Source organism: Neovison vison, chromosome 4 (assembly GCF_020171115.1).
Source record: "Neovison vison isolate M4711 chromosome 4, ASM_NN_V1, whole genome shotgun sequence".
In the NCBI taxonomy this organism is placed as follows: Eukaryota; Metazoa; Chordata; class Mammalia; order Carnivora; family Mustelidae; genus Neogale; species Neogale vison.
This window is the reverse complement of record NC_058094.1, coordinates 169,495,851-169,519,087: the sequence shown is the minus strand read 5'-3', so window position 1 is coordinate 169,519,087 and position 23,237 is coordinate 169,495,851. Positions and strand designations below refer to the sequence as shown.

The 23,237-nt window shown below is 39.0% G+C and overlaps 1 protein-coding gene and 1 pseudogene across 1 annotated transcript in view; one reads left to right on the top strand and one right to left on the bottom strand.

The window, feature by feature from the left end:
- SCIN (scinderin) overlaps nt 1-18,506 on the bottom strand; it is a 77,148-nt gene extending 58,642 nt beyond the window's left edge. The window contains exons 1-3 of the mRNA XM_044246121.1: nt 18,247-18,506; nt 11,459-11,613; nt 5,880-6,041 (exon numbers count right to left, since the gene is read on the bottom strand). Coding sequence (XP_044102056.1) covers nt 5,880-6,041; nt 11,459-11,613; nt 18,247-18,445 — 516 coding nt within the window. The 5' untranslated portion in view covers nt 18,446-18,506. The remainder of the gene's footprint in view (nt 1-5,879; nt 6,042-11,458; nt 11,614-18,246) is intronic.
- A 1,508-nt stretch (nt 18,507-20,014) lies between these two features.
- LOC122905650 lies at nt 20,015-20,163 on the top strand (annotated as a pseudogene).
- Nucleotides 20,164-23,237: the final 3,074 nt, after the last annotated feature.

The following is a 23,237-nucleotide window of genomic DNA, read 5'->3' as shown; positions in this document are numbered from 1 at the left end:
AGAGTAAGATAACAAAAGACCAAAGTAAGGCCATAGATATTTTCCAGGAAAAATCTTGGGACAGAGGCCAAAGTTCAAAGCCCAGAGCTCAAGAACGAATGAAATGGCAAAGTCTCAATGAATGTTAGAGAGGAATGAGGGCTAAACACTGCAAACCAGACTCACTTCCATTCTCAACCCGGTCCCCCATCCCCAGGCCATAATATCACACATACACACCCTCTATAACTGGGAGATAGAAAAGGGGATGGGTGGATAGGTCTGATTTGCTTTCATGAGAAACAAGGTTCACCTTATAGGACAAGACTATTTTATTTTTAATGCTTCTGTGGAAATAGAAGCTTGACACTGAAAAAATAAAATAAAATAAAAATAAAAAAGAAATAGAAGCTTAACTATGAACTCAGGTTGAGCTAAAGGTGAAAAAAAGAAAATTATATCTCTATTCACATGACTGCATGAGACTGTACATTTGTTGAGTGACTGTAAGTTCTGGGCTTTCTAATAAGGACAAAGTGAGTGAGTGAGGTTGATAAATGAAAGGACAGGAAATGTGGAAAATGGCAAGTCTGCAAGTTGATAAGAAATAGGAAATAAAGGCTTGTTTAATTTTCCAGGGGTGTGAGGTGGGACAGGGGAAAGAGGGAGAAGGAGGCCAAGAAATACATCATAAAAGGAGCAATATCAGAGTTGAATATTTAAGGATGAGATGATATCAGACACTTAACCAGAAAAGTGATGCAAAGCAAGAGTGGATCTTAGGCAAAGGAAACAATGTGTGCAAAGCAAAAGCATGGTGACTTGAGGGAAAGTGTCATGTGCAAGGACAATGAGATAGTATCACAGTGATAAAGAGTATGGGAAGGATTCAGGAGACACTCAAGAGGTAGAAGAGAGTAGGCCCAGTGAGCAATTGAATGTAAAGTCCCTGGGAGAAGTCATCTCAATGACTTCAAGATTTGAAGTTTGAGGTCTGAAAGATGGGTAGCTCCATTCAACAAGGTAAGAACAATAAGAGGAGAAACCATTTTGGAATGAGAGGGTGAAGTTAATGAGTTCCATTTTTAGACTTGTTGAGTTTGAGGTTCTTGTGATACACACAAGAAATATCTGGGAGGTAGTCTGAAATGCTGACATAGATCTCAGTTAAGAGTTCTGAGTGAGTCTATAAAATTGAGATTTACCAGTGGATGAATAGTTGAAGCTTTGGGTGAGGGCAAGTTTGCTCAGGAAGAATGTATAAAGAGACAATGATCAAAAGTGAAATCCTTAAAAGCAAACAAACAAACAGACCATGTGAAGAAGAATGAGAAAGAATGGCTTGAAAGGGAGGAAAAGCAGGAAGCCAGGGGTGGGAGGGAGTGAGGCTGAAATAAAAGGGAGTAATCAACAGTGTCAGTTGGAGTAGATAAGGAACAAAGTGTCCCCTGGATTTAGCAGAAGCCATTGCTCCAATAGGATGAACATTTCAAAGAAATGGTGGGAGTGAAAGTCAGAAAAAGAGGGCTGTGGACCAAACGGTAAATGCAGAAGTGCAGACTGCTGTTTCAGAGCAGCAGGAAGGAACAATGAAAGAGGGGGCAATAGGTTATAAAGGGCAAGGCGAGTGGGGCAAGGCTGCATACCTGACCAAACAAGTTAACAAGGAAATGGAACATGCCCTGTAACAGCACAATTAGTAACAACGGCAGAAATTCCTCCTCCTGTGAAATCCAACTCTCCCCTAGTGGTTGGCTCTGACACATATTTCTAAAAGAGTTAGTTCTAGATCCCAACTTTGAAATTATGGATTCTTTCCATTATCATCCACATTCTGTAGTTACTGATGGTTTTGTTGTAATATATTTAGATATGATTGTGTTAGCCATTTCTACAACTACTTCAACCACCTCATAGCCTTAAAAATAGTGGGAAAATGATGATTGATAAATTCACCAACATTAAAATTCACAGTTCAAAGATTCAATAAATTCCAAATTGCTAAGATTTCCAAAGATTCAGTAAATTCCAAATTGCTAAGATCTAGCCATGTCCCATATTATTTTCTGTGAATATACTAAATATAAGATAGCTCATCCAAATCATCCTCTTACAATGTTGATAATTTCTTAACATTCAAAGTGATTAAATAGGGAATTTTATAATCTCATGCTTTTGATCAAGGTGGTTACATGGTCATATCAGGAAATACTTACAGTAGTCTCAAATCCTATAATAGCATATGTTTCAAAGGTATATGGCATATCATAGTAACAATAGTGATTGCTGATCAAAAAAGTTGACTTCCTAAAATCAAATCAAAATATAGGATTTGGTTATGTCTATAACCTTAGTTTTGGCCAGCTGGCTCTAGATGGATGAGAACTTTAGAGGTCCAACCTATTTTTTTCATACCTGGATAATGAAACAAACTTGAAGAAATTACACTGGCTTCTTTTTGTACTGTCTAATGCAGAAGGTAATTTTGAAATCATGAAATCATTAAGATTTTATGGTAGAGGGCGCCTGGGTGGCTCAGTGGGTTAAGCCGCTGCCTTCGGCTCAGGTCATGATCTCAGGGTCCTGGGATCGAGTCCTGCATCGGCTCTCTGTTCAGCAGGGAGCCTGCTTCCTCATCTCTCTCTCTCTCTCTCTGTCTGCCTCTCTGCCTACTTGTGATCTCTCTCTGTCAAATAAATAAATAAAATCTTAAAAAAAAAAAAGATTTTATGGTAGAGAAAATTTTGGTCCCATGTCCTTCTTTGTTTACTGTGACATATCCCAAAAATACAGTCTCCAAGGTAATTGCAAGATCTTATCGCCATTCAGAAATCATTAACAACATACCAACTGGTTAAAGATTAGTAACATAAAAAGAGATCATGCAAATAAATGAGAGTATATGTAGTACTGCTTGATTCCTACCAGGGTATCTCTCTGGGGTATGGTGTACTTCTACAACATAAGAGACAATCAACTATCTCTGAAACAAAATCATTCAAAATGTCTCTAATCAGGCATGAGAGCAGGAGACAACCTGAAAGTCATTAAAGGTAATTAACTCTATAAAATAAAGATAATTTACTATTAAACAGATAATTTCCTTGAATCTCATAATAGAGGCTCTGTCCTCATAATAGAGGCTCTGTCTGAGCCTGTACTTATGGGCCATACTCCCATAGCAGACATTACCCATGGGAAGAGAGAATATGTCACTGGAACTACCATTCACCTGCCACAGCACCCAACTATCTAACCCATGTAGAAGCTCCATACTTGCTCAACAAAGTAATAAATGATTTCATTAACAATACAACTTTGAGAAGATTCTAAATTAGATTAGACATAATTCTGAATTGAGCAGATTCGGAAACTGTTGCAAGATACTCTGCTGTAGAACCATACCATCGTATATCCCACCAAGTTAGCTTAGAGTAGTGAAAAGAATGTAAATTAACAACAGAAAACCTGAGTGCCTGGGTGGCTCAGTGGTTTAAAGCCTCTGCCTTTGGCTCAGGTCATGATCTCAAGGTCCTGGGATCGAGGCCCGCATCGAGCTCTCTGCTCAGTAGGGAGTCTGCTTCCCCCCTCTCTCTCTATCTGCCTCTCTGTCTACTTGTGATTTCTGTCTGTCAAATAAATAAATAAAATCTTAAAAAAAAAAAAAAAAAGAACAGAAAACCCAGGTTACCACTCAGCCTGCTTTATTGTAAGTGACTTGCTCCCACTCTCTACGGCTTTTTGTCTTTTGTGGAAACCATGATGGCAACTTTCATTTCCAGATGTGACTCTGTGTCAGGGGAGACTGAATCATAGTCAGCCAAGGTTAGAAGTACCATCAGAAATCAGAGTCAAGATGAAAACAATAAATGAGGAAGTCAAGGCTTCAGAGCAGTTAATGACTCACTCAAGGTTAAAGATTAGATAGTTAGAAAGATGAACTGGAAGCTATTCGTGGTAATTAAAAAGATGATTGCATGTGTGAAGCAATTACATTACACACGAAAGTTATTTTAAGAAAGAAATATGTTCACGTAATGGCAGTAGGGAATTACATGACCAATTGGAAGGGTCTCTTCTGCTTAGGGGCCCCAGAGATCATCTAATCAAATATCCAACTTTTATAGGTTGATTAAGCTCAGCTTGCATGAAAACTGAGGTCTCTTTTTTCTATGAAAAAAGCTATCTTATATGTCAAAACACTTCCTAAATTATCAAGGGACAAGAGGTATAAAATGTTAGGCGAAACCAGTTAGGAGAATGGATTACCACTTAAAGTTGAAAAGGGCTCTTCCAAGAAATTCACAGTGAGGTTCAGGGCAGTGGTACTGCTGTCTGGGGTGCAGATGTGTAAGTGTGACACTGAGAAATGTACTTTGGACGTTATTAATAGGATGATGGCGACTGTGCACACAAGCTGGTGTGATCCAAGATAGTCAAATTATACACTAGCAGTAATAAAACTACAGGTATATCCTAACTGAGGGAAACCCATTAAGTTTATAGCTTGGGTCCATTTTCCAACTGATTTATAACTTTGCACACTTAATCTATGTGTTATCTCTAAGTTAATATTGCCTTTACAAAACTTTGACTGTGTGGCTCCATTTTCAAAATCCTTAGTGTCCCTTCTCCATGCAGGTGGTATAGACTCTTTTGGCTTTTTCTGATGTTTTCCCCCCAAATATTGTCCATGAAGAGGCAGTAAAATAAAATGCTCAGGTGGGAATCAGGTATCTTCAGGGTTGAATCCTGGCTTCACCGTTCACTGGCTCTGCACTGGGAGGAAATTCCACAGCCTGTGCACGCCTGAGGCTAACTGAAGCAGTGCAGGTCAGAGCAGGTCTCTGTACAATGCTAAGTGCAGAAAGGTTTGTGATGGTGAGGAGGGTGCTGATGTATATGGCTTAATAAGAAGGGGTTCATAAATGCTCACGGCTCTCCTGCCTTCTCTGCTTTTCCCATGGGTTTGCGATGGTAGAAAATGCCTTTTATTCTTTTTACAAAGTTTAAAAGACCCAACTTAATCCCACCTTCTAGAGTCTAGCACAAGACCTTGCAATACTTCTTTTCAAGATAATAATGATTCGGGGTGCCTGGGTGGCTCAGTTGGTTAAGCGTCTGCCTTCAGCTCACATCATGATCTCAGGGTCCTGGGATGGAACCCTGTAACCAGCTCCCTGCTCAGCAGGGAGTCTGCTTCTTAGTCTGCCCCCACTCCTTGTACTCTCTCCCTCTCTCTCTCAAAATAAATAAATAAAATCTTTAAAAAATAATTATTAATAAGTATACCTGAACTTAGAGGGGCCTCTTATCCTGAAAAAATAAAAACCTAAGTCAGATAATGCCCATCCCTTTAAGATGATACTTGATATTCATACTTGTCTTTTAATATTCTAAAATAGTTAAAAACTATGAAATAGTATGGTGTAGTATATGTGTGATATGTATCCCAAAATATCCCCTAAAATCTCCTCAGGCAGGCTGTTTAGACTCATCCTATCTCCATCTGAAATCCTAGAAGCTTTGCTTTCTGGGGGAATTAATTTGCCCCTGAAAAAATGTTTTCCCACACCCAATTAAGGACAAAAATAATTAGTGGAAGCTCTGTTCAGAATGAAAGGTAGATATATTAAAAATGATTCAATGTGTGTTCTATGGTAAGAAGAACTAAATCACTATTCCATTCTAAACTTATCAAAGAAAATAAAAACTTTGAAGTCTCACTTTGTATGATTTAAGTACTTGCCAGTTCGTCATATGATATGATTGCCTCTCACATAAACATGACCTCTTCCCCATGTGCAGAAAACGGGATTATCTTCCCCCGCACATATGTCTGATTTTATCTGAAGACAAGTCGCTCTCCTTTAGACGTCTGCCGTGTGTGTAACACTTACTGTGCCAAGGTCAATGATGAAGCAGTCGCCCTTGTTGAAACTTTCCCAACTAAGGGGAACTTCCGTAGCCCTGACCACTCTCCGACCCTTCACATGCAGGAGCCTCTTAGCTGTCAAGTCATTTGTGAGAACATGATTCAGTCCAGATGCCACGCCTCCAGCCTGGTCGGTGAGGGGGGTTAGACAGAAAACAAAGCAAAAACAGATGAGGTTTCTAACTAGATACAAAAACATATAAAACCACAAGTGTACATGCCTAAACTGCCTGTCAGGTCAAGGCAAAATAGCCACCTACTGGCATGTGAAACATTAAGTATGCAGAAGAGAAGACCTTGGAAAATCAACACTTTTTTTTTTTTTTTTTTCCTTTTAAGGCCTTTTGCTCTTCCTGTTTTAATCATTCAATTTAACATCGGAAGTATTTACTAAGAACCTGCAGTGGACAAAACCTGGGACATAAATGAAAAGAAGCAGTAGTCGTGTTCTTTGGGAATGAATGATTCTAAAACCAGTTAAGTGAGAGGCGGACAAGATTTCTAGGAAGAAGAAGACAGGAGAGTAGAGGAGAGTCAGAGTTCACAAGAGCAAGGGAGGGGGCGCCTGGGTGGCTCAGTGGGTTAAGCCGCTGCCTTTGGCTCAGGTCATGATCTCAGGGTCCTGGGATCGAGTCCCACATCGGGCTCTCTGCTCAGCAGGGAGCCTGCTTCCCTCTCTCTCTCTGCCTGCCTCTCCATCTACTTGTGATTTCTCTCTGTCAAATAAATAAATAAAATCTTTAAACACAGTGTTAGGACACAGAAGTGGAGTTGAGTCCTGGCCAGGGATGGGTGGATCCCATTTATGATCTTTGTTTTAACATTATAAAAATTGTTTTTCCTTATTTCTCTCTGTCTCTTCTTTCTTTCTCTCCCTCTCTCTTTTTTCTTCCTATGCCAGGCCCGAGTATTTATACCCTAAATTTGGTTGCATATCAGAAAACAAAACAAAACAAAACAAAACTATATGCAATTTAAAAATACTAAGGAAAATAATGAACCATATCAAGTACATCTTCCTGTCTTCTTTGAAACCAGCTTTTACCTTTTCACTTTTTCCTTTAATTAAATGCTAGAAATTGTAATCTTTATTTCCACAATTAATTATGAGGTAAAATGCATAATAAAGATGCACTGTTAGCAAATCACTTTTATTGCTCAAAGACCTCCTATATTAATATGGTAAGAAAATTAGCAGTATAAGAAACCTATAAAATGATTAAGCATATGACTCTTCCTTTTAGCCCAGGTCATGGTCTTAGGGTCATGAAACAGAGCCCCAAATCGGGCTCCATGCTTAGTGTGGGGGTCTGCTTGTCCATTTCCCTCTGCTCCTCTCCCTGTGCATGCTCTCTCTCTCAAACAAATAAAATATTCTTTTTTTTTTAAGATTTTATTTATTTATTTGACAGAGAGAGATACAAGCAGGCAGAGAGGCAGGCAGAGAGAGCGGAGGAAGCAGGCTCCCTGCTGAGCAGAAAGCCCAATGCGGGACTCGATCCCAGGACCCTGAGATCATGACCTGAGCCGAAGGCAGCGGCTTAACCCACTGAGCCACCCAGGCGCCCCAAATAAAATATTCTTAAAAAGCTTATTCATAAACATATATAATAAATCCAAAGAAAGACATTAAGTTGCCTATGTAATCATTAGCATGTGTTTGAAATTTCCACTGACTTTTTTTTTTTTTTTAAGTTATTTACTTATTTGTCAGAGAGAGCACACAAGCAATGGGAGTGGCAAGCAGAGGGAGAAGCTGGCTCCCCACTGAGCAAGATCTCAGGACCCTGGCATCATGACCGGAGTTGAAGGCAGACACAACCAGCTCAGCCACTCAGATGTCCCGAAATTTCCACTGACTTTAAATTACCACCATTCTCCAGAAAAAGACCTTCATGAATAGAAAGGTTTTATTACTATAAGCTAAAAACTGACTTCAGGACAATTGTAACCACAAATTTTATGAAATATATAATAATTTCTCAGTCCATAATTTTATCAAGGTTGCCATAAATAAACAAAATGTTATATAATAAAAATAAACACAAGTTTTCATCCACATATTACTATTTTCGGCCATTTCACTTTTTAAAAAAATAAGTACCTTGTGATCTGATAAACAGTGTAAGAACATTGTGATCTGAAAAATGTTACAAAATATAAAACAGACTGAGGATACTTATATAACATTTAAGCTACTGCCATATAGTGATATACATATCACAGAGTGATATATTTAACATTTAACAGTATTTTTTAAAAATTTTATTTATTTGACAGACAGAGATCACAAGTAGGCAGAGAAGCAGGCAGAGACAGAGGGGGACTGATCCCCACTGATTCCCACTGAGCAGAGAGCTCGATGCGGACTCTATCCCAGGACCCTGGGATCATGACCTGAGCCAAAGGCAGAGGCTTTAACCCACTGAGCCACCCAGGTGCCTCTTTAACAGTATTTTAAAAATTATTTTTGTCTTAATAAAATTTGATGTAAAAAGGCAAAAAGAAAAACTGTAAGCTTCATATATGTTGGTATTTCATAGTAAGTATTTCTGGAATAGTGTTTGAATTAACCCTAGAAACTCCCAGTCTCTTTCTACCTTCGCACAGCAGAATGAAAGCAAAGTGGATGATCCTTTAAACCATTGACACTATTAATACAGTTTTGCTGGCTGATGGATGTTTGACAGTTGCTATTTACAATCATGGCTGAGAGCCAGGTCTTACTGATCTTGGGAAAGAGATTTAATATAAGGAAGTAGTGGTAAGCGACACCTGGGTGGCTCAGTTGGTTAAGTGTCTACGTTTGGCTCAGGTCATTACCTCAGGGTCCTGGGATAGAACCCCAAGTCGGACTCCCTGCTCAGTGGGAAGCCTGCTTCTTCCTCTCCCTGTGCCTGCCGTTCCCCCTGCTTGTGTGCTCGGACTCTCTCTCTCTCTCTGACAAGTAAATAAATAAGATCTTTAAAAAGAAAAAGAAAAAAAAAAGGAAGTAGTGGTAAATATTACTCCTCTAGAACTCCCCCAGCCTAAAAGGCCTCATAAAAAGAAACCTCGGGTCAATTAAATGACATGAGAAGATGGTCTTAATGTTGCCTCGCTGAATCTTTACCTTAAACACGGCAACCTAATATGGCTGTTGCTGTCTTGGTAATGGTAGGCTTTGTCAAATTGTGTCCATCCCAAACAGACACGATACCCTGTTTCATAGAGTAATCTTAAATAAAACAATTCACCTTGATATTTGAGCCATTTATTTATATTGAGAGCATCACAGTATAGTGATTACTAGTTTAGGCACTGAAGTTAGATGGTCATCCAGTCACATATCCACTATTAGACCTTGTTAAGTTACATAATTTCTCAAAGCTTTTGTTCACATATCTTAATAGGGTGACAATGATAGAAACTGCACCACCAGTGTTATTTAGATGAAATGAGATAATATACATGAAGTGCTTAGCACATTCTTGTAAGTATGAAATTAAGTACAACATAATAGTCTTTGCCATTCTGGGGTACCTGGGTAGCTTAGTTGGTTAAGCATGTGACTCTTGATTTCAGCTCAGGTCATGATCTCAGGGTCGTGAGATTGAGCCTGGTGTCAGGCTCTGAGCTCAACATGGAGTTTGGTTGAGATTCTCTCTCTCCCTCTGTCTCTGCCCCTCCCCCCAGTTGTATTCTCTCTCTCTCTCTCTACTTCTCTCTCAAAATTAATAAATAATATCTTTAACTAAATAGTCTTTGCTATTCTGGGTGGCAAATTATCTTTGCTTCCACATTTCTTATCAGTATTTTGCAACTGCACACATTGCCATCTGCTCAATGTCACTAATGATAAGACAGTGAGCAGATTTTTTTACTGATTAATTTGACCTTCTTTTGCACATATCCTCTTACCAAAAAATGCCTGATTTTTAAATAATTTTGATCTTGATAATTAGAAGATACTTACTTTATAACTGTAAAATTGCTTGTTCATGTTCACTTTTAAATATATATCTGGAAGTTTGATTTCAGAGGTCCTGCTGATAGCCAGAAGGATTAATAATATCACAAGTTCCTACTGACTGTATATGTACTATATACATATTTTATTATTTAATTTGATCCTTAATCCTTACAAAACCTATATGAGGAAGCTGTTGTTATATCCATTATATATTTGAGGAAACTAAGCACAGAAAGCTTACATACTTGCCTGAGGTAAACAAGTCATATGGAACAGAAATGGGTTCATAACCGGGATGATGTCCTATTACATGTTTTCAGTAACTGTAAGACCCAGCTTATTCAAAATGTTGTCTCATTGGCATAAAGGAAGTTTGAGAATCATTTGACATAAACTGTAGGAACTCACATGAATTAAATAAAATGAGAAGTCACACATTATTTCCTATTTAGGGTTGTTTATAACCTAGAGTGAAAAAATCACTTCAAGAGAGAAGGGGATTTATGAGTGTTTATGCTCATCTCAACAGACATCACAAAATATTCACTAAGGCTCTGATTAGGCAAAAGTATAAATAAACCCTACTATTGTAGCAGATAAATTTAATATATAATCAGAATTCTAGTTTAGCTCTGAGGTCTTAGGTCTTCAGTAAGCTAACAGGCTCAAAGAGTAAGGTGGTGGATTCTGCAGAAGACCCATTGGAGTGTGTCTGGTTTTGAAAAGGATTGCTACCAAAAAGTTTGTCAAGGGAGGTATTTCTCACACGGTAACTGAACACTCTTGGAGGTAGGGGAGATTGTGAAGGGTGGCCAGTCCCATAAAGGGTCTATTACCAGACCCATAAAGGGTCTATTACCATAGAAGGTAATATATTTCGATGAAGGTTGCCTTAAAAGAAGGGAGTTACTTACCTTGTTTTCACTTCTTTTTCTCCCAGAAGGAAAGCCAGTTAATGATTAGTGTTTCAGGCCAAAACACATAAATTGTGTGCACGTGTGTATAACAGTGTAGGTATACTTGACTTGGTGAGGCTGAACCACACATATATTTAACTCAATGGTTCACTTCATTTGCATCATTTCCAAGATCAAACCACACGATTTGGAAGATGTGTGTATAGTCTTTTCTAGTAACTGGAATTATAATTGTTACAAATATTGCATCATGATATTCTAGAACAATTGAGATTCCCAAGTCTTGGGTCATCTGCAGCAACTTCAGAGGTTCTCTAGAATGGCATTAACAAAAATAACGAATACCCAAGTTCCCAATATTTAATTATTGAAAGAATTCCACAAAATTTTAAAGGGCTTTCTTGTGACAACATTACTGAAAGCTCTTAACTTTATTAAAAATTAACATATTATATTAAATCAATCCAGAACGTTTCACATATTATATCCATGTTCCATAAACACATATTGAGCACCTACTATGTATCCAGAAGGTTCTGGAATATATCATCAGTAAACAAAACAGATTGAAACAAAAATAAAACAAAAAACCCTGTCCTTAATGAACTTTCCTTCTCTGAAGACATAAATAGGAAGAGAAAGGGCGTCATAATGGAAATAGTTCAAATGTAATACCTTGTATTTCAGACCTCCTTTGAAATAGCCAACAAAGTCAGTAGATTCATAGCCTTGAAGTTCTCTACTCTGCACTGGCTTGCCACCCAAATAGTCATCCATCTGAACAGTAAAGATGGCAGCTGCTGTGCTTTCATCCTGAGTACACTCCTTTCCTGAAACAGCAAAAGACAGCAATTCATTTATCAAGCAAGGAAAACGACTAAGACAGAATTTTTGATATGAAAAGCCCTGAAATTTTCCTTGAATTTCTTGAATTATATCTACATCAACACAATAAATCATTTTCAGCAGAACAATCTTTTGACAGAAATGTTATAATATAAAATATTATTTTGTTAGTAGCTACAAGAATTGTTTTGTTCTTATTTTTCAATTCTTTTTTTAAAGATTATTTATTTATTTATTTATTTGACAGACAGAGATCACAAGTAGGCAGAGAGGCAAGCAGAGAGAGAGAAGAGGAAGCAGGCTCCCCGATGAGCAGAGAGCCTGATGTGGGGCTCGATCCCAGGACCCTGGGATCATGACCTGAGCCAAAGGCAGAGGCTTTAACCCACTGAGCCACCCAGGTGCCCCTTGATTTTCAATTCTTTTTAAAAAGATGTTTAAAAGAAGCACCTCTGGGGGCACCTGGGTGGGCAGTAGGTTAAGCGTATGACTTGGTTTCCGCTCAGGTCATGATTTCAGGGTCATGGGATGGAACCCCATGTTGGGCTCCATGTTCCATGCAGAGTCTGCTTGGGCCCATCTCTCTCCCTCCTTCTATCTCTCTCTAAAATAAATAAATAAATAAATCTTTAAAAAAAATCCACACACACACAACACTGATGTCTGTATATGTTCAAGAAGATATAGCACTATATTCTAGTAGGATGAAGATTCATTTGCTAATCAGAGCAGACTATGAGGATGTTTTCCAATTGTTTTAGCCTTTATTAGCATCAGTCTGCTAATATGTTAATATTTGTAAGGAATATGAACGTCATAGACAACAGATAAATAGCTTTAGAAAAGCAAGTGGTTTTTAGAATGGGAAAATGAACATCACTTGACCTTATCCCTATTTTTAAGTCTTAGTGCCCTCACTTCATTAGCTTATTGGTTGTAAGATTATATTCTCTAAGTGGAAAGGGAGGGTAAGAGAAAGATCCTAACATCCGTTGAATGTGAATGTAGGCATTATTAACCCAAGAATTTAACACACAACACACATTTAATTTTCACAATTCTAGAATAAATCCCATTCGGGCAACCTCACTCAGGTAAAAAAAGCAATCCTCCAGAACTGGCATATTCTGCATACACAGGGATTTGAGCCAGCCCTGACAAAACTCAAATTTTAGAAAGCACACTTCAAAACCCTTACTGCATCTGAGCTGTGTAAAAATCATAAATTATTCTAGAAATAATAACAGCCAACATTTATACATTTATAATATCCTTGATATGGGCCAGATACTGTGCTAGTGGTTTACATGGATGATCTCATTTAATCTTCGCAAACGCACGCAGCAAAAATATTTTCTACCATCTACAATAGAAGCAGTAAAGGCTTCGACAGGCCAAGTAACTTCATAAAGTTGACCTTTGGTAGAACATGACACAGAGGCAGGTTTCTGTGATTCTGGAGCATAGGTTCTTAGAAACTACAACACGAATCAATAGTTTTTTAATACTCAGACTCTCATCAGCAGTAACATGTTGTGGTGATTAGGTTATGCTATTTTCTTCCATGAGTAACTGATGTAGAAAATTTAGAAGTCGTAATAAAACTATAGTTCACAGGAAACTCCAACTGAGAGCACTAACCAAAGCTGAAGAAAGGGAAATAGCTATATTAATGAAAGAATTGGATTTCTTTGCATTCCTATCTTACTCTCAAAGAGAACCTGTGTAGCAATTTATTGTCTCAGCAAAAAAAAAGTCCACTAGCTCTAGGAGTATTTGACATAGTATCAATTTTGCAAACTTGTTGTGGTCAAAGGAAAAAAAAAAAAAACACAACACCTATACAACTTTGCAGTCCGAAAGAACACTCTGCACACTTTCCCATCTATAAATGAAAATACAAATAAGGATATAGATGTAGATTTGCACAGAGATGTTTTAAGAGGGAACTTTAAATCAAGGTTAATATCAAAAGCATTAAGCATAATGTGTTTGACATAAACATTCTTACTTGAGCACAAGTTGAAACACAGATTTCTTTAGATGGATGTAAATGGACAGGCATGCAATTAATGAGCGAACTGGAATTAAGTTAATTAAATTATGCTATCATCTTTTGATGCTTGTGTACTGAGCTGGACAAAGGAATATCAGTTTGAATAAGCTAGAATCCTTGTTCTAAAGAAGCTGAAAGATCCTAAAGAAGTCAATACCAGCTTTTGAATGTGAAAACTAGAAAGCAATTCAGTATCATGATGCAATTTAGCAATGTTCAGACTCATATGCACTTGCTCTATGAATTCTGCTTATCACTTCATTTATTTTCCCTTTTCTGATATCTTGTACTAATGTCTTTCAAGTTATGATATGTTCTTTTGTGTTATGTTATTTTATATTTTGTTGCTTTACATTTTATTTGTACATATGTGGCAAATTTCCCAAAATAGTATTAAGGATGTGATGACAGGTACATGATCTACATGCTAAAAGTTATAGAACGTTAATGAAAAAAAAAGCAAAGACCTTAATAAATATAAAGACACAGTGTTCAAAAAAAATAAAAGGTATAATGTTCATGGACTGTAAGAAACAATATAATGAAGATGTCAATTTTCCCAAGTTGATCCACAAGTTTAACACTATTCCTATAAAAAATCATAGGAAGGTTTATTATGGGTTATTTGTTTATTGTAAAATTTATATGAAAAGGCATAGTCCCCGAAAAAGTTAAAACATCTTGATAAAGAAAAATAAGATCACAGGAATAACTCTATCTGATATTAAGTTTTACTATACAGGTATAGTAATTACCACAGAGTTGTATTGGTAGAAGGAGAGACATAGATCGATGAACCAAATTTCCTCCAATGATCACATTTTTCAAACTAGAGTATAGTCTGGTATATCACAATATACTAAAGCAGGAGCATGGATGCACAGTGCAGCACAGAATGCAAAAACCAGTATATTGACATTGACACAATCCACTTACATTTCTCATATTTCCCCAATTTTCCTTGTATTCATCAATGTGCAGTTAGTTCTCTAAATCATCTGTAAACTCACATATTCATTATCCCAGTCAAGATACTATATAGTTATATCATCAAAAAATCCCTTATGTTGCTTTTTCATAACTACCCCCATCTCCCCCTCCTCACCCCATCCTTAACCTCTGATAACAACAAGTCTAAACTTGTTATTTCAAAAATATTATATAAATGGGATCATACAGTATGAAACCTTTTGGCATTGGTCTTTTTCACTCAGAATAATTTACTGGGGATTCATCTGAGTTGTATGCATCAATAGTTTGTTCCTTTTTCTTGCTGAGTAATATTCTCTGTTACAGATATGCCACAACTTGATTAATCAGTCACTTGTGGAAGGATATCTGGACCAAATCAAGTTTTCACTTATTCAGATAAGGCTTCTATGGATATGTATAAGATTTTACATGAATATAAATTTTCATTTCTCTGGAACAATGCCCATGAATGCAATTGCTGGGTCATATGGTAGTTGCAAGTTTAGTTTTGTAAAAAAACTGTCAAACTCTTCTTCATAATGGTTGTACCACTTTATATTCTGCCCCAAGCAATGTATAAAAATCCAGTTTCTCAGCGTCCTATTTATATATTATAAGTTCCTTGAATTGTACACTGTATATTGTAACCCAATTCTTTGGATTCTCAGTGTCTTGCATAGAACCTAGCACAGACTAGATATACCACAAATGTTTACTGCTATCAAATATATTTATGTAAAATTTGAAACTGGAAAAGAGAGATGAGGAGGGAGGGTGTTTGTAGCTTTCATCCAGGATGTGACTGAATAGCTTTATCATCCTGCTGTGCTCAGAGACAGGAGGCTCTAAGTAACGAGAAGCAGAAGTGGGTACATCTAAACTGCTCCGTACAGAACTGAAATGGCTTTTATGGAAGGACCAGTGCAACACCTTTTAAGTTATATGCAACAAATTCTTACTTTGTAAAATAAATAAAGGAAAAAATAGTAAAAGGAAATAATCTGAATTATGCAAGGGTATCATAGAAAGCCTCTGAGAGAGAGGGCAGGAAAGATGACTATTCCTCTCTTCTATTTTCTGTCCTGCTGCTTCTTGCTTCCCCTTTCCTCCTCTTACATGGCCTGCTTCTTGATTTTCATCCAGGTACTTCTCCAACCCAATCTGAGTCCAACTTCATTCCCCTTCATCTTCCTTCCAACTGATTTCCTTTAGTTGACTTCCTTTCCCCCTGAACTTTCAGCTCTCCCTCTTGGAACTTTTCCTCATTCTGCCTCTCTGATTAATTCTCATGAACTCATCCAAATATAGGTCTTAGGGTAGAAGATTTCGGACGAAATCCAGCTTGCTTCAGGGAACTAAAGTAGGAAGGGCTGTCGAACAATTCCAACTAAAGGCCGAGTGGACCATTTTACTCTAAACTTTTCCATGCTCCCCATGATTCTCTCTTGGACAAAATCCTTCCAATTACTATCATTTTCCTCTTCTCTGTCAAAGCTTCTCTCCTTCCCTGCTTCCCCATAACTGCAGACACTGTGTCTTTCACAGCGTTTAGCTGTTCTACCTGTGTTATATTGCTTGTCTTATTGTATCTTTGAGATTATAAACTTTCAGAAAAAGTCCATAAATTATTCACATGCAAAAATGCCTTACACAATGCTAGGCACATTGAATAACTACTGAATGAATTAACTTATTAATTAACACACTATTAAGTTCAGTTTTAGGAGACCTTTAAAAGCCTGAAGTGTTTCTGCCCAAAGCATTTCCTATTACAGTTTTCGAAACTGGTGAGCACTAAATGAATAATGGAGTTAATGTGCATCTGTAAACCATAAAAAAAAAATTTAAAGAGTTTCTTTGAGTAAGAAAGAACCTACAGAATAACCACCCCCCAAAAACAAACAAACAAAACCCACAAACTGTGTTCAAAGCCTCTTGCAGTCCTCTGACAAACATAACTGCTGCCTACAACAAGATACGCAGTGCCTCTGCTTCTTAATTCACCAAAATTACAAATGTGGCATTTGAGACACTTTTATTCATTCTAGATCCAAGTTCCAAATAGACCAAGAAGGACACTACTATTCTATCTGGCATCATTCATTCATGAACATGGTTTTACATTAAGCTTTCAGTGATTTCTGGTATAAAATGTATACAGATCACTATTTATCATAGGAATAGTGACACTACACTGGGAAACCAAAATGTGTTTGGAACTCTGCTTGACTTTGGTCAAGCAAGCCCAAAATTTTAACTTCAAATGCTGTAATAAAAACAATCCATCTCCCTCTTTGTATTTCTCACTGGGAGTGTCTCTTTCAGGTATTCACCACCATTGAGAACAACCCTTCTTAATGGTTTCTGCCATTTCATTTCTTAAAATCTTCAAAAGTTAGAAATAAAAATGATGGCTTTTCAAGGACTTCCAAATGCATATATATGTGTGTGGTTTTGTGTGGTCTTCCGGCAGGCTCAGGAATAAAGCTAAAAATAACAAACTCAAAGTCCAGGAGAGGCAAACAGTTTGAACAGAAGGCCGTAGGTCTCGGATAATCGGCATGTTGTTAGACCGGGTGTGCCCACTGGCACAGGATCCTACAGGGAGAGGCTGGACATTCAGGATGTTGACGAGTAAAAGTAGAAGGTGGAAAAGTAGAACACACAAGGCCCAGTATTCTGACAACCTGGCATAAGTGCTGCCCAAAATAATTACTACTGCTGGAGAAACTCTTTTGTTTTACACTGTGTCTTTGTTCAAATAGATAAGTAGTAATAATAAAAATAACTACTAGAATAAAGCAACTCATTTAAATAATACATAGGCCATATAAAGCTATTTATTTATATGAACAAGATCTGTATTTTTTTTCCCCCTCTTTTCCATCCAGGGTCGCCAACATCCTGACCAGCAGGAATTTCTGTTAGCCGGCTGTGTGAGCAGTGTGGAGCAAGTGGATTCTGATTCAAAGTTGCACAGAGCACTAACTGCCTCAGTGTGTGGAGAAATATAAACTGGGGCCCAAGGGCAAAAAATAAAAACAAATTAACCAGAGAAAAGGGCGGCGGGGGTGTGTATGGGGTGGAGGAGTACTTCTTGCCAGCTGCGGAGGATGCCTACAAACTTGTTTGACTTCATCTCCTCCCTGACAGGGAGATAGGACTGAACTTGTTGAAGGTGAGCGGGATTTGGCCAGAGCCGGGGTGCGCTAAGCAGCGGCCCTGGGCAGGAGCGGGGTTTCCAACTGGAAGGTGCAAGGGACAGAAGCTGAAGAAACCAGCCTCCGAGGCCATGAGACCGCCCTAACAGAGGTCAAAGCCCGTGGAGAAAGACTGCTCCCGACAGCTCTGCGCCCCGCGTTTGCAGCGGTGTTTGCAACAGCGGACTCTGGCGTGGGGAAGGTGGCCTTCCCAAAGACGGCCGCCCGGAGGGGACACGACAGACGCGACAGGTCCCCAGGCCCTTCCCGTTTGCGGTTCCCCTCTCCCCTGACCCCACCCGCACTCCAGCCTGCCAGTCTCAGCCTCCTGCGGCCTCGCCCCTCCCCGACCTGAGCGCGTCGGGGTCCCGCTGCCTGCGCTCCCTTACCCAGCCAGAAGTGCAGGCGGTAGGTGAAGCCCTGGCCCGCCTTGACGGTGTGCAGCACCAGGTAGGCATCCCCGACGTAGAAGTCGCCGTGAGCGCTCTGGGGCACCGGCACGAGCTCGAGCTTCTCGACCCGCCAGACCTGCAGCCCCGCCTGCTTGCCAGCTCGGGCGAACTCCTCGTGGTACAGCCCCTGGGACATGGCTCGGACAGGCTCTGCTCCAGCAAAGGGGCGTGCGATCCAGTGGATCTGGAAGTCGGACTAATCCGAGACCTGTATTAGGGACCCTGTTGGCCGCGTTTTTATAGGATTCGCCCCGCGGGGAGGCGGGGCTCGGAAGAAGGAGGGGCTAAGTGCCCGAGCCTCAGTCAGTCCGGGAGTTGGGGATCCCTTCCCATTCTCATTGCTGCGCCGGGGTACTGAACTCCTGTGCCCTACTCCGAGTGAGCAGGAGAATCAGAATCTCAGAAATCCAGAGATGCGGAGGGAATTTAAAGAAATTCCTGAAAATGCCTGCTGGTCTAAGGGAGGATATTTCTTTCCGGTAACACGTGGAGGAGATCAACAATCTAAATTCCAGTGGGCGCGGGCGCCTGGGTGGCTCAGTGGGTTAAGCCGCTGCCTTCGGCTCAGGTCATGATCTTGGGGTCCTGGGATCGGGTCCCGCATCGGGCTCTCTGCTCGGCAGGGAGCCTGCTTCCCTCTCTCTCTCTCTCTGCCTGCTTCTCCATCTACTTGTGATTTCTCTGTCAGATAAATAAATAAAATCTTTAAAAATAAAATAAAATAAAATAAATTCCAGTGGGCGCATACTTCTTGAAAAACAAAACAAAACAAACAAACAAATAAAAAGAAAAAGTCTGTCTAGGTAACAGTCATCTTCATCACCAACTCCTTCATTTCATCGGCCAGTCTCTCCATTCCTGATAGCCAAAATTTCTGTCTTGATCGTTCTGATTTGAAAATGCCGTGAAAAATAAAAATGTCAGCTTTCTTGGAAAGGATGAAGAGCTGGAAGGCTGATGGTCCTCTGCAGGGGACACAGCTCTTGTACATCCCCTGGGGTTCAGGAGCTGTGTTAAAGCTCTGCCACTTGCTGCCTTTGGCTGTGCGGTATTATGCGCAGTTTGCCTTGTGAGTTACCTGGTACCTGGCTTCAACGGGCTGATTTCTCATCATTTACCTTACAGTTTTTGCTTTTGCAGCACTGTATCATACATGTTGATGTTTATTCCTTATTTTGCATTCTTTTAACCACAGCTGGTATGGCAAAAGATTTTGTTATTGAAAAAGCAAATCGCCCAGGATCAGAAGATTTAAGAAAACTGATTTTAATGCATGTTCATTTTCTTTCACTATTTCCCAAATTACAAAAGTCCCCAGAAGGTCCCTAATCATGTACAATTCAATTTTTCCTTAATTAATTTATGTTTTTATGTAGGTATTACATGACTACAGGAAAAAAATGTACAAAAGTACAAAGTTGTGAAATTTAAAAATTAACTTAATTTCACCTGCTACCCAATTGCTTTCCCCAGAGGCAGCTAAGTTACCAGTTTCTTATGTATTTTTCCAAAAATACTCTTCTAGCTACAAGAATATAGGTAATATTTCTATTTTCTAATATAAATGGCGTTATAACACTGTTCTTAAAGAATATATCAATATATATTATTACACAGTGCTCCTAGAGCTGCTTTTTTTGCTACTGTGGTAAACAGAAATATCATCTTATAAATGTACTATAGCTTATTTAAACTGTCCAAGTTCAGCTTTGCGCAGTGGCAGTATCGTAGCCAATGAGGTTTATCCGAGGCGCGATTATTGCTAAACTGTCCAAGTTCATAGACATTTAAATTTTTTTCTGTCTTTTGCTAATACAATGTTATAAACACCATTTTTTAACATATTTCTTTATACACATCCATTATTATAACTGAGTTAAATTCCTAGAAATATAATTTCTGGAGGGGTTGGAATTAAATGGATGGTGATGATAATTATGAAACCAGTCACTACAATTTATTGTTCTGCAGTGATGGGCTATGGCACATCAATTCCTGCCTCCATCTCTTGGTTCTGAGGCTTTTGGCAAGTTAGCAAATCGTAGTAAGTCTCAGGCTCCTCATCTAAAAAATGGGAGAAGTAGTATTTACCATAAAGATTGTTATTTGGATGAAATGAGATGACACAGTAAAGCATGCGTCTGTTACATAGAAAATGCTCAGTCATCAAAAGCTATTATTTTTGCAGCAGTCAGCTTTCTGTTGCTCCTCTAGGTAACTTCACCATTCAGCCTACAATCTTCCCTCAGGGCTGACTTGCATGGACTAAAGCAACTAGTCTTTTATAACCTCAAGTTTAGGGTTCGGTTGGAAATCAAAGGGAGAAAGAAGAGTGAGGTCAGAATATTTGACGTGGTCCCTTCTACCACAAGTCACTGTAACTCTGTGTCGCTTTTTCTCTCTTTTTAGTTTCCAGCAATCAGGTGCATTATCCTTCTTGGTTTTTCTGTCCCTCTACTTCTATGTGTAGCCTACTAAAACAAAACAAAACCCCCCAAACTTCTGACATTTTCCTATTTTGTGAGTATCATATGCTTATAGGTTGAGATGCTGATTGATAAATATCATTAGCTATATTCTCTTTTTCCCCCCTCCTAACCAAAACAATAAAAGGTCGGTATAATGAGGCTCATTTTATAGATGAGAAAACTGAGTAAGGCTCTGGAACTTGTCAAAGTTCGTCCAACTGTAATTGGCTGAGGAAGAATTCACAAAGGCCACTATGTCTCATTCAGAAGCACATGCTGTTTACCAAATGTCATTCTTTCAGTCCAATTATTTAGTTAAGATTTTCTCACATAAGTAGACTTCATATTTTTGTTTCTTCCAGTTTATCCCCAGAGAATCTTCTGATCTAGTATGCCTCATGTAGCACCAAGTTTACTTTTAACTTTGTCACTGAGTCATTATATGTCTTGGTTTCCTTATCTGTAAAGGAGAAATTGTTTGTTCTCTTCTTTCTTCTTGTGAAAAATTATGAGAACTGGTGGTCTGGACACAAGATAACTTAAGATCAGAGTATCACTTAAGTTCAGTTTCAGTTTTAGTAATAATTTCTTTCCTGCTAGTGAAGGAATTCCTTTTAATGAGGAATTTTTTTTAAAAAAAAAGGGAATAATTTCTTTTTAGTAAAGAAATAAAAAAGAACGTTGGTACAGATAAGTGGAATTTCCTCTTTCTTAGGCCAAGACTAGGGTAAGACAAATGTAGCACCTGCCTGGGATGCAACAAAAAGGTTTGGGAATCAAGATCAAATTTCAGTCTCTTTCTCTCTCTCTCTCTCTCTCTCTCTCCCTCTCCTCTCTTTTTTGAGAGAAGAGGTTTTTTTTTTTTTTTTTTAGAGAGAGAGAGAGAGAGAGAGAAAGAGAGCATGCCAGCACAGGCAGACAGAGTGGTAGGCAGAGGCAGAGGGAGAAGCAGGCTCCCCGCCGAGCAAGGAGCCTGATGTGGGACTTGATCCCAGGACCCTAGGATCATGACCTGAGCCGAAGGCAGCCGCTTAACCAACTGAGCCACCCAGGCGTCCCGAGAGAAGAGAATCTTAAGCAGAATCCATGCCCAGTGTGGAGCCCAACACTGAGCTCAATATCACAACCCTGAGATCATGATCTGAGCTGAAATCAACAGTCGGACACTTAACTGACTGAGCTACCCAGGCATCCCAAGATCAATTCTCTTATAAGACAGTATTTTAACAAATCAAAATTGATGCAAAAATCATGATAAAAAATAAAGATTTTCAAATAAAGGTAGAATTGTTCATAATGCTCTCTGGGGCCATATTGGAGACTAAGGGAAAGGAAAAATACTGATCTTTCCTTACTTAAAATTTTGATATTTGGGTTGTCATTTTTTTGCATTAATTTTGATATTTTTACAAGTATCACATTGAAATGTTATTGATCTTAATCACTTTTTTCCCACTCCCCTTCAATTTGTGCCTGAGGCAAGTAAATCACCTCTGTCACACCAGTTCTATCCTGGCTAAGCAGCCTCCAGACTTAAATCTGCAGCTTCCTACTAGCAGACCTCCCTAAAATGATCCTGCCAATTTCAAGTTAGCATGTTCAAAACAATCTCATCATTCCCTCCAAACATGCTTCTCCTCCTCTTCCTAATTTCATTAACATGATGTAATTTTGACTCAGCATTCTCATTTTATCTCCACCTTTAATCAACTGGGGTATCCAAAATGTTTCTCAGTCCATCCCAGCTGCCCACATTCTTGCTCTAACTCTGAGTCCCATCTTCGGGAGAGGACTGCCTCAAAGTGAGGGGCCTAGTGTATAGTAAGGCCTTGATGGGGGCCGAATAATGGCTCTTGGACTTTTCAACTGACTGAGCTTGGACAAGTTACCTAACGCTGCTGTGTCTCATTTTTCTCACCTGTGGAATGGGAATACCAATTAAGAAAATACCTCATGGGGGCGCCTGGGTGGCTCAGTGGGTTAAGCCTCTGCCTTCGGCTCAGGTCATGATCTCAGGGTCCTGGGATCGAGTCCCGCATCCGGCTCTCTGCTCAGTGGGAGCCTGCTTCCCTCTCTCTCTCTGCCTGCCTCTCTGTCTACTGTGATCTCTCTCTGTCATATAAATAAATAAAATCTTTAAAAAAAAAAAAGAAAATACCTCATAGGATTGTCGTGAATATTAAATGGATAAATAGACACAAACGTAGAATAGCACCTGGCATATAAGAAGTGACAATAAATTCAAATGAAGTTGATAGTGGCTAATCCATCTCTCCAAATCCACTCCTATCAGAATAATGTCTCAAAGTCTAACGAGATAAGGACTGGCCATTTTCCATACAAAAAAGTTTCCTAAAACCAGATAACAAATTCCTTCCCATGCCTGTATTTTCTCTCTTTCATATCCTAGGTCCTTAAAAGTGGATTCTTTTCTCCCCTTTGTGTTATAGCCCCTCTTCT